This window comes from Talpa europaea (assembly GCF_964194135.1).
Source record: "Talpa europaea genome assembly, chromosome: 7".
Lineage (NCBI taxonomy): Eukaryota > Metazoa > Chordata > Mammalia > Eulipotyphla > Talpidae > Talpa > Talpa europaea.
Genome location: NC_140074.1, coordinates 3,231,274 through 3,247,333, shown reverse-complemented (window position 1 = coordinate 3,247,333; position 16,060 = coordinate 3,231,274). Strand labels below are relative to the sequence as shown.

Sequence of the window (16,060 nt, the reverse complement as noted above, 5' to 3'; positions counted from 1 at the left end):
CTGCCCAAGCCCCCCAAACGCCGACCTTGCGCGCCCTCTGGTGCCGCCTCTCCCACCTTGCAGCCACCCGGATTCCTGGAGGCGTTTTGTAAATTAAAACAACAAAAAACAAACAAAAAACCCCTATAATAATATTAATGAAAAGTATAAAATGTATAGAGTTTTCAAGAAACTGTGTTCTACTTCCAGAAAATGGTCACTTTAACTTTGTAAATATTTATCTGAAATGATATTTACAAAACTGTGATATATATTATTTGATTGTATATGTACAACTGTAAATACATTTGTACCTCTCTTGTATTCTAAAATAAAATAACTTGGAACATTTATTACTCAGCATCTGAAGGATCGGCACTTTGGGCTGCAGGAGAAGGAACTAGGCCAAGGGCCTGGAAGCCAGAGAGGGACCCGTGTGCCTTCTGCAGGAAAGGCTGCCCCAGCTGGGGGTCAGCGCCCAAAGAGACAGGTGCAAAGATGGGGATTCTTGCAAGGAGAGGCTGGGCAGGTGCCCCCCGGTTTCCAGCTGACTCAAATATCAGCACCTCATCCTGCGTCTTCCCCCAAATCCTTACTTCCTCTCTTTTTCCATTTTCATGGATTACTTGAAGGAATTCAAGCAGCCAGCAGGGGTGGGCCGAGAAGGCCATGAAGCGCCTTCCCAAGGCCTGGAATTTCCAAACACTCTGTGCTCCCATTTCAAGACCCTGGCTTGAGGAAGACCAAGGAACAGGGGCCCCTCAAGGTAGGGCCAAAGGCTTCCTGCTGGCCCAGAGGAGGTGTGCACACTAGGGACTGTGAGTTCACACCTGTGCTCCAGTACATGCTACCTGAGGGTGGTACCTTTCCAACCCATGGGAAACCTCTCCGTGCATCCTCATCTTCCCTGCACACACACACACACACACACACACACAGAGGCTGGAATTCACACTTGTCCAGACCATCCCCATGGGAGCTTCAGGTGTGTGCCATCAAGGAGGCCCATACTTTTAAGCATTTTCCCCCCACAAATAGCGCAATCTTCTCTATAGATGACAGAGACGCGTGGGCGCTGTCTCCACGTCTGTCCATCTCTAACGTCTACATGTCTAAATACCCGCGTGTCTCCAGCTATGGATAGAGAGGATTACGTAAAGCTGTTTGAAAGGTAGGCACCTCTCTGACACTTTTCTCCCCCAGCACTCTTGGCCTCAGAAACCACCAGTTTGCACCAGCCTCCTGCGCTCTCAAGTCGCCTGCTGTGTAACATTTGGCTTTGTCATGCTGCTGACTTGCTGCTTTACTACACAGAATTCCCTCGAACGCCTTCGTTTTGCTGTAAACGGCAACACTTCAGCTTTCCTTCTGGCCGAATAGTATTCCAGGGTGTGACCACAGCGCAGCTCCTCGTGGTCTGGCACAGGCGGAGCTGGACCCTCGGTGCCCGCTTCCAGCTGGCGCCTAGCTAGCGTCCCTCCCTGGGCCAGCAGGGGCGCCAGCCTCTGGCCTCCTTTGAAGTCTCACTATTCGGCCTCTGATGCCTCTGGTGGCCTCTGGGGTTACCCGCCCCCCCTTGCAGGCCCCCCAAGCCTCTTGCTCCCCGGACCCAAGCTGTCTCTCTTGAATCTCTTCTCTCCGGATGCCCGAGGGTGACGGAGAACTAAACGCCCTCAGAGTCTTACTGGCTTCCTGAAGCAGGGCCGGCAGGAGTCAGACGTCAGAGAGAGAGATCAGGGCTCTTGATCAAAAATCTTAAAGACGCTCCACAGGTAATTCTGCTCAAGTGCCAGCCGCCGGCCCACAGGGCCCACAACCGGGCTCTAGAACCCACCTGGCGGCAGCAGCTGTAACTGCAAATGAAGGACCTCGCTTGACAGGTAGGTGCTGGCACTGGGCATACGCGGAGGAGCGAGAGGGATGCTCCTGAAGAATTTGCAAACTTCTGCAGATTTCTTTTTTTTTCTCTTTTTTTTCTTTTTTCTGCAGATTTCTTACCTTGTCTGCTTCTCCAGCAGAGGCCTCCGGCCCCTTTATGGGCAGTCCAGGGATTTGAATGTGTGCATTCTAGAAGTCCTCCCTCCAACCCCATGAGGCAGATATCTTTTTTCTCTTTCCTCCCACCAGGCTCTTTTAATGTCCACTTGAAGTATGGAAAACCGAGGGCTCAAGTAAGCCTTTGCCCAGGTCACTCAGCTCCAGTGCGACAGAGTGGAGAGTCGCCATGATGTCTGACCTCAGAGCCATGTTTGTGACCAGTGGGCCACACCACCTCCCGGCCAGCCTGCAGTTCAGTCCCAAGTGCTTTCTGCACCTGGTGCAGAGTCGCTCAGCCCTTTATACTGACCTTGTAGCCTTCAACCTTGTGAGCCTCACTTATTCGTTCTGGCTGCTTTCTTTGTAGATTCCTCACTGAAGACTTTCTATAGACACATGATTGGGGCAGCTCTGGATAGAGGCAGTTTTACTTCTAAGTTTCTGATGAAAATGCCTTTTATTTCTTTTTCTTACCATGTCTCATGGTTCAGGACCTCCAGTTCTAGAGGATTCTAGATAGAGGCCACCTGGTCTGGGTCGAAACCCTGCTCTGCTTTTCACTAGCTGTGTGACCTTAGGCAAATCAGTGAACATCCCTGTCTCGTGTTCTTCATCTGGAAATGGAATAGAGGATACTTAGCTCCTAAGAATGCTGTGAGGATTAAGTGGGATAACATATATATGCATACATGTATTTATCCGTGTATGTATATATATGTGTGTCTATGTGTAGAAGATGAAGCTGGTAGCTGGCACGTGGTGAGTGCTCCATAAATGGACACTGATGTTAATATGAGGATGCCTTTGGTGGGTGAGAAGAGGGGTAGCTACTCCTCCCAGAGGGCACTTGAGGCAACTGTCCTGCTTCTCTCTACCTACAGCCGTTGTCCTCAGATCTCTGGAAGTGGAGGAACAGATATCCTACATTTTCAACTTCCTTCCTGCCTTGGAGCTGGCCTGCTGGGGTGAGCGTCTGCTGGTGGAGGGGAAAGTTACAAATGGTGGCTGCTGACTGTTCCTCACAAGATGGCTACCTTAGGGCAGTCAGCCTCCTTATAGGTCAGCTAGCGCTTCAAAGGCCAGGGTTCCAAGAGAACCAGGTGGAAGCCACATGGGCTATTATGACCTGGCTGTGGAGACCCAGAGAGGCACCTCTGACACAAGCTGTTGCATAGTCACAAGCCCGCCCAGGGAGAAGGGGAGGAGGCCCAGATGCCACTTCTTCATTGAAGGAATATCACACAATTCATGGATGTGCTTCAAAACTGCCATAGACACAATGGCTATTTCTCATGTCTCTAGGAGAGGCTGTGCATAACTCTTCGTACACAACTCATTAGAAATTTCCAGAGCATCTTCCCTTCATTTTTTTAAAGATTTATTTATTTATGCATACAAGAACTGGGGTGCAGGCCAGAGGTGTGGGGGGGGTGAGAGGATTCACCAGAGACAGAGTGGGGAACAGAACAGGCAGACTGACCGAAATACACTACTGAAGGGAGTGGCGGGAGAGTCAGGAGAGGTCTGCTGTGCCATGTGGGTAGTTCCCTGGTTGGGGATGGAACTTGTGCTGCAGTGGCTGAGAATAGCTTCATAGGTTGTGTCTTAACACCTTGTGCCACCAGGGAGGCCCTGTCTTCCCTTCTTAATGGAACACGAAGTGAAGGCAGTGGGTAGATAAGGACTGGGCAAGAGTTCAGCCCAGAGAGTCCCCACTGCCTCTGCTTTCACAGTTGTCACGATTCCCTGGTTGTTTACTCTTGCCTGGAGTTCACCTGCACTCCTCAACCCTTCTCAGTTCCTTCATTTCAAGGTTCACTCAAGTGCCTGTTCTGTCAGGTTGACCTGTCTGCCCCCCACCAGCCCACCCACCCTGTCCACCCCACTCTGAGCTCCTGTCAGAGCACCTTGATAACTGGAGCAGCACATGGCCCAGCGCCATAACTCCAGTGCACACAGTGGATGCCCAGCAAGTGTGCGTCGAGTAAGCTTACTCGTGCACTTGCAGATGTTTACAGTCATGCACATCAACACCGCATTTCAGTCAACAACAGGTCACACATTTGACGGTGGCCCCCTGTAGCGTGGAACTGTGTTGCAGCCTCCACCCGGGTCACATGTGTACACTGATGTTTGCACAATGACAAAGCCACCTCATGACAAGTTTCCCTCAACGGATCCCCTCGTCGTTAAGTGATGCCAAGAGCACTTCCAAGGAACTGGGATTTGTTTTAATCCAGTGAAGTAAGATATGCAAACATGGAAGCGACTGGCATGGAGATCCTGGGCACTAAGCAGCCACCATCTGAAATCTCCTCCCCCACCCCCCAAACACATCCCTGCAGGCCAACACTGAGGCAGGAAAGCTTAGGATATCTGTTCCTCTACTTCAAATGGTGTGAGGACAAAAGCTATAGGAAAGGGTAGGAGGGTGGGGGTGGACCCCAGATGACCCAGAGTCTTACACCATGTCTTACACTCACACTGCCCTAGAGCCCTGAGCTCTAGACTCAGGGCTCACCAGGCGGGGCTGAGCAGGGAAGCCCTAAGGCTGGCAGGAGGCACAGGAGCAATGAGCAAGTGTGGGAGAGACCCTTTATAATGGCCTCCCTGAGACAGAAGGGGTGGGCTGGTTTGAACCCTCTCAGGGGCGCTGAGGCATAGAGGCTGCCCTAGCTGTCACGGAGCTGCCCTGGCAATCAGCGGTGACCTCTGGGCAGGTGGCTGGTGACCCTAGAGTGTCAGAGCCCAGACGAGGGGTTGGGAGTGTGGTTTGCATTTCCAAGGCACCTCCCAGGCCAGTGATTGATTGTCTCTACCGATTGGATCACCCTGGGAGGGGCCTTCCTGCCAATGTCAGCACCACTCCAAGATGCCAAAGCATCAGAATCCAGAAAATAAAAGACCTTGTTATTAGCAGGCCCTGCTAAAAATGAAGCAACTAGGAACTGGGCAGCAAACAAGGTAGACAAACTGGGCACCCACAGGGCTCATAGCTTGTGGGGGTCACAGAGGACAAACACAGAGATATAGATGTTTCTAAATACATCTTCTGTAACACTGTTTCCTGGCTGTCCTCTTTGTGCCAAACAGTTTCCAGCACTGAAGAAAACAGATATGTCTCTTTGTTGGTGCACTCCAGGTGTTAGCAGGGGGAGGTTGCAATGAACAAGCAAACAAAGAAGAAAATCCACTGACAACAAATAAAATGGGATCAGAGATAAAGGAAAGGGACGGAGGGTTATTCCATACTCCTTTCCTGCTGGGTATGTGAGGGAAGAGCTGAGTAAGGAGAAGGAGGCAGCCACACAAAGACCTGGGGGAAGATCATTCCCTATGCAAAACAGGCCAGTCCTGAGATGGCAACCAGCATGGTTGCCATTTTTAGTGTGATGGGAAGCCCCCAGAAAGTCCTAAGCAGGGAGGTGGTTGGGTCTGATCTGTTTTTAAGAGCTCCCTCTGGCTGCTGCGTGGGGACTGGATGGTGGAATGAGGAAAACAAGCTACGAGGTGACACCTGGCGGAGAGATGCTGGTGATTGATTAGGGAGTTAGCTCTGAAGATGCACAGGTGGGAAGAGCCATGAATGTCATTAAAATCACACAGGGAGTTAAAATACACACTCTCAGTTTCTAGCCCCCCCCCCCAAGAACCCTGACACCTCAATCTGGGCTCAGGAGTCTCCTGGGGTGCACACTGTTTCCAGGAACCCACTTCTCTGTGGTGAGAAGAGGCAGGGATGATGCGGGATGGGAGGCATGGGGGCGCCTGGAGCCTGGGGTCTTGTCCCAGCTGTGGGTCTGTTTGGGACTGGTGGCCGGCAGGAGAACCAGGCTGGCCCTGGTTGGCGGCATGTGAGAACCAAGCCACGCGGCAATTGTGAAGCACTCAGCCAAGTTGCCAGGCCCTCACCGGCAAAGAGCGCTGGCTCTGGGGCAAAGCAGGTGTGGTGGCAGGAACATCCGCCCGGCCACCAACTGCCACGTGAATTCTAGTCCTTTTGGGGCCTCAGTTCCCTCTATAAATCGGTCTCTGTGATGGACTGAATCTTTGACTCCCCCTCAGTTCATATGTTGGAATCCTGAGGATATTGGGGGCGGGGACTCTGGGAGGTGCTCAGGTGGAGCGGGTGGAGGCTCCACGGATGGGATCAGGGTCCTTGAGAAGAGACCCCCACCCCGTGGTCTCGGGGGACACCGGGAAGCTTCCCCGGAGGCTGCATCCGCGCCCGCCTTGACCTCGGATTCCCAGTCTCAGAACTGTGAGAAACAAACTCCTATTTACGACAGTATAACAAAATACCAGCCTATGGTGAGTCTGAAGCAGATTAGGTAAAAAGTCATAAACCACACAATTTGGGATTTTAATATTCCACAGGTGTAGCTCTGCCAATAGTAAACATGACAACTGAGCTCCCTCCTTCCCTCCCAGTGAACCCCACGGTTGCCAACAGGCAACATGGCTGCCAGACGCTGAGCTCCCATTGGCTGCTGCTCTCAGTCCCCGCCCCGCCCCGCCCCTCTGGGCCGCGCTCGGGAAACTGCGTAGCCGGAAGTCGCGGTTCCTGGCGAACTGCGCCTGCGCAAGGCATTGGCGCCAAGATGGCGATGGAGATGAGGCTCCCCGTCGCTCGAAAGCCGCTTAGCGAAAGCCTGGGCGCCGACACTAAGAAACATCTGGTTGTCCCGGGGGACACCATCACCACGGACACAGGCTTCATGCGGTACGTAAGGTTTGGGGGCGCGGGCAGCTGGGGGCGGCTGCAGGACTCCCTGCACGTGGCCTGCGGGCGGAAACCCGGGCCTCTGGCCGGTCTCAGGCTGGTCTCCTGAGCATCCCCGCCCCTTCGTTAACGAGGCCTCGGGCTTCTTACTCTCTGCACCTTGTATGGCCCTGTCGGCGTTTGTCTCGGCCCCCCAACCTCCACTCGCCCCACCTCTGCTGGCCGTGAATCTTGTTCCTTTCCCCGGGACCCCGTCTCGTGAGTCTTACTCGTTGGAGCCCTGGAACGCTGACGAGGGTTAAGAACATGGGCCACTCGGTAGCTTTCAGCTATGTGGGGGACTGAGGGCGTTCCTGGCATGGTCCCTCCACCCTCAGCCTCATCTCCTAGCTCAGTGCTCCTCTTTTGGGCCAGTGTGGACTTGATTGGACTCAGGACAAATATTATATTATGTGCACACCCAACTATCCAACTTTAATTCTGAGGGCAGTACACGCCCCAGCTGTAGTTAAGACTCTAGGCTCTTGAGTCAGACAATTGGGGTACTGGTCTTGATGCTATCACCTGTTATTAGCCGTCAGTTTCCTCCTGTGTACAATAACGATAATGGTAACTATTTGCTAGGGTAGTGAAGATGAGATGATATTTTGGCAATCATTAAGAAGAGATCATTAAATCATTAAGAAGAGAAGCAAACCTCACTATTCTAGCTCTCTCAGAAATAAACACCGGTGGTGTTTTAGCTTTTTTTCTTTTTTCTTTTTTTTGGGTACATGTGTACATATAGGAGATACAGTTACACACTGGACTTTAACTTCTTTAGTTTGAGGTTACTGGAACCTCGGAAATCTTAAGATTCAGTTCTTCATTTACACATTCAACGTGGTTGGAGTACACAACAGTGAACAGAGTGGAAATCTTGGTGGAGTTTATGTTCTAAGAGGGAGAGACAGGTAAACAATAATTACTGAGATGAATGCAGTGAAAGGGATGAAAAACTCCACAGGGAAAGTAGAATGTGGTTGGTGATACGGTGGGGTGGGTGACTATTTTCAGTGGGATAGTCATGTAGGCCTGATGGAGTGAATGACCTTTGAGTAAGATGAGGGAGTCATCCGTGTCGCTCTCTAAAGGAGGAGTGGCTGTAGGTAGGGGAGCAGCAAAACGCCAGGCTCTCCGAGGCAGGAGGAGCCTGTTAGGTTGAGGAGCACATCATCCTTGATGGGAGAGGTCATATTTCAAGTGTCACCTCAATGTCTTTCTCTTGCAACAGGGGCCATGGGACTTACATGGGGGAGGAGAAGCTCATCGCATCTGTGGCAGGTTCTGTGGAGAGAGTAAACAAGTTGATCTGTGTGAAAGCTTTGAAAACCAGGTGAGAACACAAGGTGTGTATTCTCCTTGCGGCGTCCATGCTGCACAACTAGGTCTTTTCTGCCTCCCCGCACTTCCCACCCTCACCCCAGCCTGCCCTGTCATTCTGTAGGTGTGTGGTTTTGAGCGGGACTATAGGAAGGGGATAAAGGCGAATAGATGAGTGCAGGCTTCAAAGATTTCCCCATCTTACCTGGCCCCCCAGACCGTGGATGCCTCCTCGGCAAAATGAGGATAATAAATAGCACAGCCTGCCTTGTAAGATTTTCATTAGCATTCAGAAGGACTCAGGCCTCCCTGTGGCCTAGGGGTTAAGTCTCAGCGCTACTACTGCGACCGCCCACCACCACGGCCTGAGTTCGATCCCCAGCCAGGGAGCCAGCCCACATGGCACAGCAGACCTTTCCTGTCTCCCGCTGCTCCCATCAGCAGTGTATTTGAGTGGATCTGCTGTTCCACTCCCTACTCTGTCTCTGGTGGATCCTCTCACCCCCTGCAACTCTGGCCTGCACCCCAGTTCTTGTATTGAAAAATAAATAAAACCTTTTTAAAAATAGAGAACAAATATTAAAAAAGTAATAATAATAATTCAGAAGGGCTCCATAAAGGTTCACCACCAACAGGAAGCAAGTGTGGTTACAACAGTGAGCAGGGGAAAAAGCAGGTGCAGATGCTTGCAGACCTGATGGGCAAACAGTGGGGCTGTCCTGTAGTGCTTTGCCTTCTACTTTGTGTAATCTAGGAAGCCATTGGCCGGGGAGAGGGTGTGGGCATGATCTAACTAGGTTTTAATGGAGTCATTCTGGTGGCCGTGGGGAGAGTGAAGGGGGACCAGACAGGCTTAGGAAGACAGACTCGAGACTGTTCTCTTCATATGAAGTGATGGTGGTTTGGACTCAGGGAGGCAGTAGAAGTGGAAAGAAGTGGTTAATTTTGTATGTGTTTTATGTTCTGAGTGTTTTTTCAGTCACGGAAAGGGCGTTGGATTTTGTGTTACTTGGGATTTTGAGAGAGAAAGAGAGAGTGTTTTAGGTCTGTTATGCTTGAAGATGCCTGCTAGTCACATGTTGGGTAGCTGGCAGCTGCTGGAGTCTGGCATTCAGGAGAGTGGTCCAGTCACCAGTGGGATTTGAAGCCATTTGGTTGGATGAGCTCACCAGGAAGTTATTGTGGGGGGAACGGAGAAGTGATGCAAGGACTGAGCCTTCGCCTGGCACACCTCGCCACCAGCACAGGATGAGGAGCTAGTGGAGGGGCCAACTCAGCAGCTAGCACCCGGGCAGGCAGGTGTGTGTGGAGGGGAAAGTGAAGACACCCTTTTGGCCGGAGCCTTGTCACGGTCTCCCTCCTCCTTTGGCTGACACAGAATTATCTGTGTTCCAGAGCCCACCCAAAAATACTCCATACCTGCCACTGTCATGTAGTTAACAAAATAGGGGTTTCGGGCCTAGCGAACTACTGGGATAAATGGTTGTCTAAGAGTTGTCGGTGGAGACGGTGCTCATGTGGGAATGTTTGCGGTTACCAGTTCCTGAAAATAAGTCCAGACACATGAATTCCCTAAATCAGTGCCCTGTCAAGGCCCTCGTCTTGTTCACCTGAGCTGGCAGATGGGGCTGGCTCTTCTGATCAAGTCTTTTCACTGATGGATGACCCTTTGTCTTACCTTCCAGATACAACGGTGAAGTAGGAGACATTGTGGTGGGAAGGATCACAGAGGTAAAGACAGTGTGGGGTTGGGTTTTACAAGGTGAAGGCGAGCTGGCCAGGCCGCGGGCGGGACAGCCGCACCTCCTTGTAGTCAGCACTCGTGTGACCTTTGATGGAAACAGTTGCCTTGGGACATTTGGGACTGTGGTTCACTCAGTGATGAGACCTCTTGCTCTTGGGTGGGTGTCCAGGTGTGGAATTTGTTTGTAGGTTCAGCAGAAGAGGTGGAAAGTGGAGACCAACTCCAGGCTGGATTCAGTGTTGCTCCTCTCATCCATGAACCTTCCCGGAGGAGAGCTGGTAAGGGTTCCGGATGGCCCGGGTTGCCCCCCATGCTCACAGAGCTCAGCGTCTTCTGCTTCCCCCGGGCAGCTTTATTCGTCCCTTGTATTCCTGTCCATCTGCCTGCCTGCTGGATGCATAGGTAGGCCTTTCACTTGACGCAGGCCTCCCAACATGGCAACATTTGACGTATGGTAGACTGAAACATCCTTGGGGAGGGAGCCCAAGAGAGTAGGGGAGGGGAGCTCTCAGATGCTTGTAGCTAGCCTTCTCCTCTCCTGACTGCGTCGGCTTTGCACAGCGGGTATTCTCAGACAGGCTGTGTTTAGGTGCGTGTAGAGAACTGAATGGGATTGATTACTCCAGACACTGGCATGGCCTAAGCTGCAGCTCTGTGTACGACATCCTGGCTCATCTTCAACTTGGTGCACGTACAGAGCACTTGCTGTGCACGGGTCCATGGAGAATGCACAGTTAAAGAGGCCTGATGAGTCCTTGGAAGGGCTCACTGACCAGCAGGGGAGGTGGGAAATCGGACCCAGATTCCTGGCTGTAGAAGAATAAACAAGTGTGTGTCGTAGAAAAGAAGGGGTTGTTTCAGTGGGAGGAGCTCATTGGAAAGACGGGCGCCGGTGCTGTCCTGGGCCGGGGGCTGAGTGTCCGAGGTGAGAAAAGGGAAACACGTGAGCAGAGAGACAGTCGCCCTAAGGGCGGTCTGCCCCTTCCGGAGCATGGAGGGCTGCAAAGAAGGGGTGTGTGGAGAAGTTGCTGCTGGGCCAGACAGGGCGAGGGGTTTGAATATCACGGCAGGAGCCTGACTGTTGCTCAGGAGGGAGGCAGAGGAAGGAGAAGAGGCGCCGTGGCAAGGCCCGCGAGGTGGATACTGGTTTCACCCGTGCAGGTTACCTACTCTCTTGTTAGGCTGCCCGCCGGTCTCTGCGCGGGAGGATGCGGGAGCTGGTGGAGAGACCGGCAGGGTCTTCCTAGGTCTGCTGCAGTCATGTGACCTTTGTGCATTGCAGAGGAGAAGATCCGCGGAGGACGAGCTGGCCATGAGGGGCTTCTTGCAGGAAGGGGACCTCATCAGTGTATCCTGCACTTGCATTCGTGTGGGCTGGGAAACCGGGGTGCTGGGAAAATGGGGTGTGAGTGGACAAGCGGCGCCCTGGCAGGCTCTGCTGCTGCCTCTCCCCAGCTGCTTGGCCAGGGACACCGCTGTGCGCAGCCCCGTGCCGCCGGCCCTCCGGGTCTGTTCTCTGTGCTCTCAGCCAGACTCGGTTTTCTCCGGAACCTTTGTTTCCACTAAGCAGGGAAACAGCCTCGTTCCTACAGAGATGCTGCGCTAATTGACGTTGAAATCAAGGGCAGCCACTAGCGCTGTTGACAAATACCTTTAATAATCATTTTGAAATGCTTATATTCATGAAGTACACTTTTCAAAAACAGTATGTGTGCTCAGACTGGTGGAAGTCTCAGAAAGTACCTACCTTGAACACCGGAATTAATGGTAATTTTTAAAACAGCGATTTTTTTTTTTTTCTACAAAGACTCACATTTTCTTCGCCATGGTCACCGGTATCCCCTGGAATAGATGAGGCGCCGTTCCTGTTGGAACGTTTATGGCCACTCCGGGGGGAGGATGGGTGCAGTAATGTCCTCCAGGCCCGTCTGAGGCTGCCAGGCACCGTGGTGGGACAGGAGGAGAGGAAATGGAGGGGGGCAGGGAGGCAGACCTGATGTGTTTGTTCCTTCATCACCCCGGCCAGGCTGAGGTCCAGGCCGTGTTCTCGGACGGGGCGGTCTCCCTGCACACGAGGAGTCTCAAGTATGGAAAAGTAAGTTGGACTCTGACTCCCCGATGGTTTGCGGAATCCCCGTGGCGGAATCCCCAGAGTTCTCTGGCATCTGGCTAGGAGATCCCCCAAAGTTAGGTATTCAACAAACTGGTGACCCCGGACTGATAGCTTGACAGTCTTGAGTTCAGACGACAACCTCTGTCCTACGGAGGAGGTGGTTCTGGCAGCAGAGCCCCTGGGACCATGGGCGCCGAGGCCCTGCTGTCTCCGCTGCCTCCCACAGGACACTGCAGCTTGGCATTGAAACCAAGGCAGGTCGAGGACTGATGAAACGGTGGTCTCCACCCGGACTGGCTCCTGAGTGACACGGCACCGCTCTCCTGTCGAGGCTGCATGTTTCTTCGTGGCAGCAGACTCTGGGCTCTGTCCAGGCGGAGGGGAACAAAAGCTGCTTCTCTTAATGGTGTGGCTGTGCCAACCACACTCACCCCTTAGGGCCGGCGGAGCCGGGTGCAGGCCTTCACGGTACTGCGTCTGCCCTCCGTGGGCTGGACTCTGCGCTGTCCTGCCAAGCCCGCGGGTGGATTTTCACCCAGCCCTTGGCCAGTCCCCTTGCCTAGTGGTGCACATCTCGTGGCAGGGTTGGTGGTGTGGGGTTAAGGGTTCAAGCTAGGGTGTTGGATGAGGACAGCACGGCTGGGCCTTCAGGCGGCTCAGGCCCCATCCCCACCGACTGCTGCTTCCCTGACAGCCAGCTCCCCAGCCCCTGTGAGAATGACCGCGAAGGGTACCGGACGTCATCTCTCGTTGATGTATGAGAACGCGTCGTCCACACATGTTCTCCAGTCACTGTGTGCGCGTCGTGGTGAAGCAGCTGTTGATAAGACGGAACTGGGACGTGTGTTCTGTGACTTGCTTTTCGCGCACTTTACTGACGTCAGCGCCTTCACTTCTGATGTATTTCTTTAGCTCGGCCAGGGTGTTCTGGTCCAGGTTTCTCCCTCCCTGGTGAAACGGCAGAAGACTCACTTCCACGACTTGCCTTGTGGTGCCTCGGTGATCCTGGGTAACAACGGCTTCATCTGGATCTACCCTACACCTGAGCACAAAGAAGAGGATGCGGGGGGCTTTGTCGCCAACCTGGAGGTGCGTAGACGCCCCTGCTGCTGTCGGGCCGGTGGAGCGGGTGCTTTTTAGCTGCTCGTGCTGTGCTCTGATTTCATTTAATTCTGTCACTCCGTGTTCGTGACATTGGCTGTGGCCTCTCTTTCCGAAGAGAGGAAATCAGCCAGCGGTTTGGTCTTTGTGGGCAGAGATGCCAGCTCACTGCCGAAGTACCACTGAGGGAGCTGTCGCAACAGCCTCCCTCGGGGTTGCTGTCCAATGGGCTTGCAGTCTGGTTGTGATTCCCGGGGCTGCGGTGACCGCTCACTCATTTTGATCCTGGCTCTTGTGTCCCCTGGTAGCCTGTCTCCTTGGCCGACCGAGAGGTGATCTCGCGGCTCCGGAACTGCATCGTCTCGCTGGTTGCACAGAGGATGATGCTGTATGACACCAGTATCCTGTATTGCTACGAAGCCTCCCTTCCTCACCAGGTACCTGTCCAGGGTTCCCCGGCTCCAGCTCTGTGAGTAGGTGCAGCCTCCATCTGCCCCACTGTCCCCTCGGCGGTAGCCGCTCATCTCCCGCACCCTCTCCCATGCCCACTGACAGGAGCGGACACGGTGGCAGGCCTTGCCCATAAGCTGGTGATTGTTTCAGCGTCCAGTGCCAAGTGAACAATTTTGTGGGGTGGGGGTGCCAGTAGGACTGTCTTATCACAGCAGCTCTCTCGCTTCACCTGCCCCACCAAATTTCAGTTGTCTTTCTAATGCTCGGTGCTCTCGTCGGCTCTGTCAGGACTTTTGCTGACTTATCCAGCTGGTCCTCACCGACCGTGTCTTGCAGCGCTTGGCCTCTGGTCAACGGAAGGCTGGCTTACGTTAACCGCGCTTGGTTTCTACATTTGGCTTGACTTTGAGGGTCCATTTATGGTGTTTCTTTTTCTGAACAAATGCCTTTTGCCTTTTTCAGATCAAAGACATCACAAAGCCAGAAATAATGGAGGAAATTGTAATGGAAACACGCCAGAGGCTTTTAGAACAGGAGGGGTGAGGGCAGTGTCTGAAGGACTGGACTGGGTACTGGCTGGGGCCTCGTTGAAGAGTGTGGTCTCTGGTCCCACGGGCACCTCTTCAAGACCTGCGACACTCCTCGCTGGCCCCCAGCTGCTGCCTCGGCCGCAGCCCCGCTTTTTCCCCACTTTCAGGCAAAGCCTCAGGGACACGGCAGCGCCGCCAGCCTCTGGGGCTGTCTGCAGAATTCCCTGCATTCAGTTGGTGTGGGGCTTACACGAAGCGTTCCTGAGTGGATTCCCATCCTGGAATCACGGAGGGTCTTTTGTTTTCTACTCACCAATTCACAACACATGCCCGTGAAATTGCCCCTATAAAATCCATGGCCTCCCAGACCCCCAGTCGTCTGCTTCGGCCTCCATTTCCACCTCTCCAGTGCAAGTCTGACCTTGAAGAAAACGATGGGTAAAGGAGCTCCAGCAGCCAAATGGAAGAGTGAAGTTGCTCAGGCAGCCTTTCTTGGGTGGGCACTTACTTCAAGGCTCCTTGCAGCCAGGCGTGTGCGTGTCCACACCAGGTGCCGTAGCCGGACTTGCTTTTCAGGGTGATTTGTAAGAAGTTGAATCACCCACTGAGGGATGGTTTGTGGTGCTGTGATTAACATGAGAAAGAAAAAATGAAAAGCTATTTTCCACCTGTACTTAAAGTAGCAACACATTAATTAACTTTTGAACAATCCAGGGTTAAATAATAAAAAGAAGATATTGAAGTTCTCACTGAGGAATGCTAGCTTTCCATGCACTGTCTTCAGGCAGGTATCTGAAAATGGCTCTCTGATTTAGTTTTGGGAAACGGTTTTTAGAGGCACTTTTATTTCACATGTGGTGCTCTTTTCTGCCTGTAAGTGTGCCACTGATGCCACTTCCTATTACGTCCTGTGGCACACTTGTGCCCTGAGTCCCCCAGCAGAATGTAAATGTAGGCTTAAGGCAGCGAGATGGAACTGCATCTGTGGTTCTGAAATACAGCTCAGTGTGTTTCTTTATAACATCTCTCAACACACAGCTTTTTAGCTCATGTTTATTTTCTCCCAGGTGTGCCACCTGTTTTGAGGAGTTTGCAGGTAACTGGATATTCCACAGGCATGTTGCAACTATAGGTTCGCTCACTAATTATTTTTGAGAATGCATTCTGGGTACTCTCTCTCCCTCTTGAGGGAGGGAATTGGAAAGACTGGAGCTGAGTCCTGGGTTTGTTTTGGTTTTCACCAGGGCTGTATGTCAGCTCCTTGGGCATTTATGTCTCCTAAGCTTCCAGCCTGTGCTGTTCAATGAATCCTGAAGGTGCAGCTCTGAAGGCACCTTTGGTTACTGGCTAGCAATACTTTCTGTGGCCCAGTAGGGGGTGCTGTTGTTCAGTGTAATTCCAGTAGGTGTACTTTATTTTTATTTATTTTTTTTATAGAGGCATGTTTTATTTCTTATTTTATTTGTTTGTTTGTGTTTGTTTATACATGCACTGGGTACAGTCAGAAGCGCGGGAGGGTGAGAGAATTCACCAGAGCCAGAGCAGGGAGCAGAGCAGGCAGAAGGACCGAAGCACACCGCTGAGGGGAGCAGCGGGCAGCAGGAGAGGTCTGCGCGCCATGTGGGACCCTTCTCCCATGGCCGGGGAGCAGCTGGGGATTGAACCGGCGCCGCAGAGGCCGCGGGCAGCTTCGCAACCCAGCGCTCAACCGCTGCGCCACCGGGGAGGCCCTCCAGAAGGTGTATTTTAAAAAAAAAAAAAACAAAGTTTTACAACTACTGAAATCCCTGCAGCAACATGGGCTGCTTTGCTTGGTGAAAATGAGGACAAAATTAGACTGCACTGCATCACTCATATATAAAATGAAAATATATGAGCTTATAATTTATTAAATATTTGGCAGTCTTCTGACTCAAGCATTTGCTGGACTCTGGATTCTAGTTTTAAGCCCCCAAAAGTATTTGAAAAATACTTTTGAAAGTATTTGAAAGTGAATTCCTTAGCCATGTCAGATACTT

General features: G+C 52.4%; 1 protein-coding gene across 3 annotated transcripts; it reads left to right on the top strand.

Annotated features, from left to right (window-relative positions):
* Window positions 1-6,614: 6,614 nt before the first annotated feature.
* EXOSC2 (exosome component 2) lies at window positions 6,615-14,055 on the top strand (the record flags this gene model as incomplete). Of its 3 annotated transcripts, XM_084236368.1 has the most annotated exons (9): window positions 6,615-6,739; window positions 8,013-8,114; window positions 9,787-9,832; window positions 10,034-10,123; window positions 11,128-11,193; window positions 11,872-11,940; window positions 12,871-13,047; window positions 13,368-13,496; window positions 13,975-14,055. In XM_084236368.1, the coding sequence occupies 9 exons, from the start codon at window positions 6,618-6,620 to the stop codon at window positions 14,053-14,055; spliced, it is 882 nt and encodes a 293-aa protein (XP_084092494.1). The 3 variants fall into 3 exon arrangements, with proteins under 3 accessions (XP_084092494.1, XP_084092493.1, XP_084092492.1); XM_084236367.1 differs by lacking the exon at window positions 10,034-10,123 and having other exon boundaries at window positions 6,618-6,739; XM_084236366.1 differs by lacking the exon at window positions 11,872-11,940 and having other exon boundaries at window positions 6,618-6,739; window positions 12,880-13,047.
* Window positions 14,056-16,060: the final 2,005 nt, after the last annotated feature.